Genomic DNA, 294 nt, shown 5'->3' on the forward strand with positions numbered 1-294 from the left:
GCCTTCCCCAGCACGCCCCCCCCGCTCCCCTCCCGGCAGCCGGGGCTGCTTCTCCGAGCCGCCCACCCCCTCCGAGCGCCGCTCACCTTCTTGTCGGCCATCTCGGGCGGCAAACGGCTCCCGACGCCCGCTGCCTCCGCGCCTAACGGATCCCGGCCGCCGGCTCCGCACCCGACCCCGCCCACTGCGACGCCTGCGTGTGCACGCTCCGCGGCCCGCGGGCGGCCCCGCATTTATGGGCTCCGCCGCGGGGCGGGGCGGGGCGGGGCGGCCCCACGCCCCGCCACATGCGGG

The 294-nt window shown here is 79.9% G+C and overlaps 1 protein-coding gene across 2 annotated transcripts in view; it reads right to left on the reverse strand.

The window, feature by feature from the left end:
- LOC118158402 (solute carrier family 2, facilitated glucose transporter member 3) overlaps positions 1-294 on the reverse strand; it is an 11,592-nt gene that overhangs the window by 10,995 nt on the left and 303 nt on the right. Inside the window, exon 1 of one of the 2 annotated variants that reach the window (XM_035313057.1) lies at positions 87-206. The exons of the other annotated variant lie outside the window; for it this stretch is intronic. Within the exon in view, the coding sequence (XP_035168948.1) occupies positions 87-101 (15 nt within the window). The 5' untranslated portion in view covers positions 102-206. Of the gene's footprint in view, positions 1-86; positions 207-294 lie in introns of those variants that run through there. 2 annotated transcript variants of the gene reach the window in all.

Source organism: Oxyura jamaicensis, chromosome 1 (assembly GCF_011077185.1).
Source record: "Oxyura jamaicensis isolate SHBP4307 breed ruddy duck chromosome 1, BPBGC_Ojam_1.0, whole genome shotgun sequence".
Lineage (NCBI taxonomy): Eukaryota > Metazoa > Chordata > Aves > Anseriformes > Anatidae > Oxyura > Oxyura jamaicensis.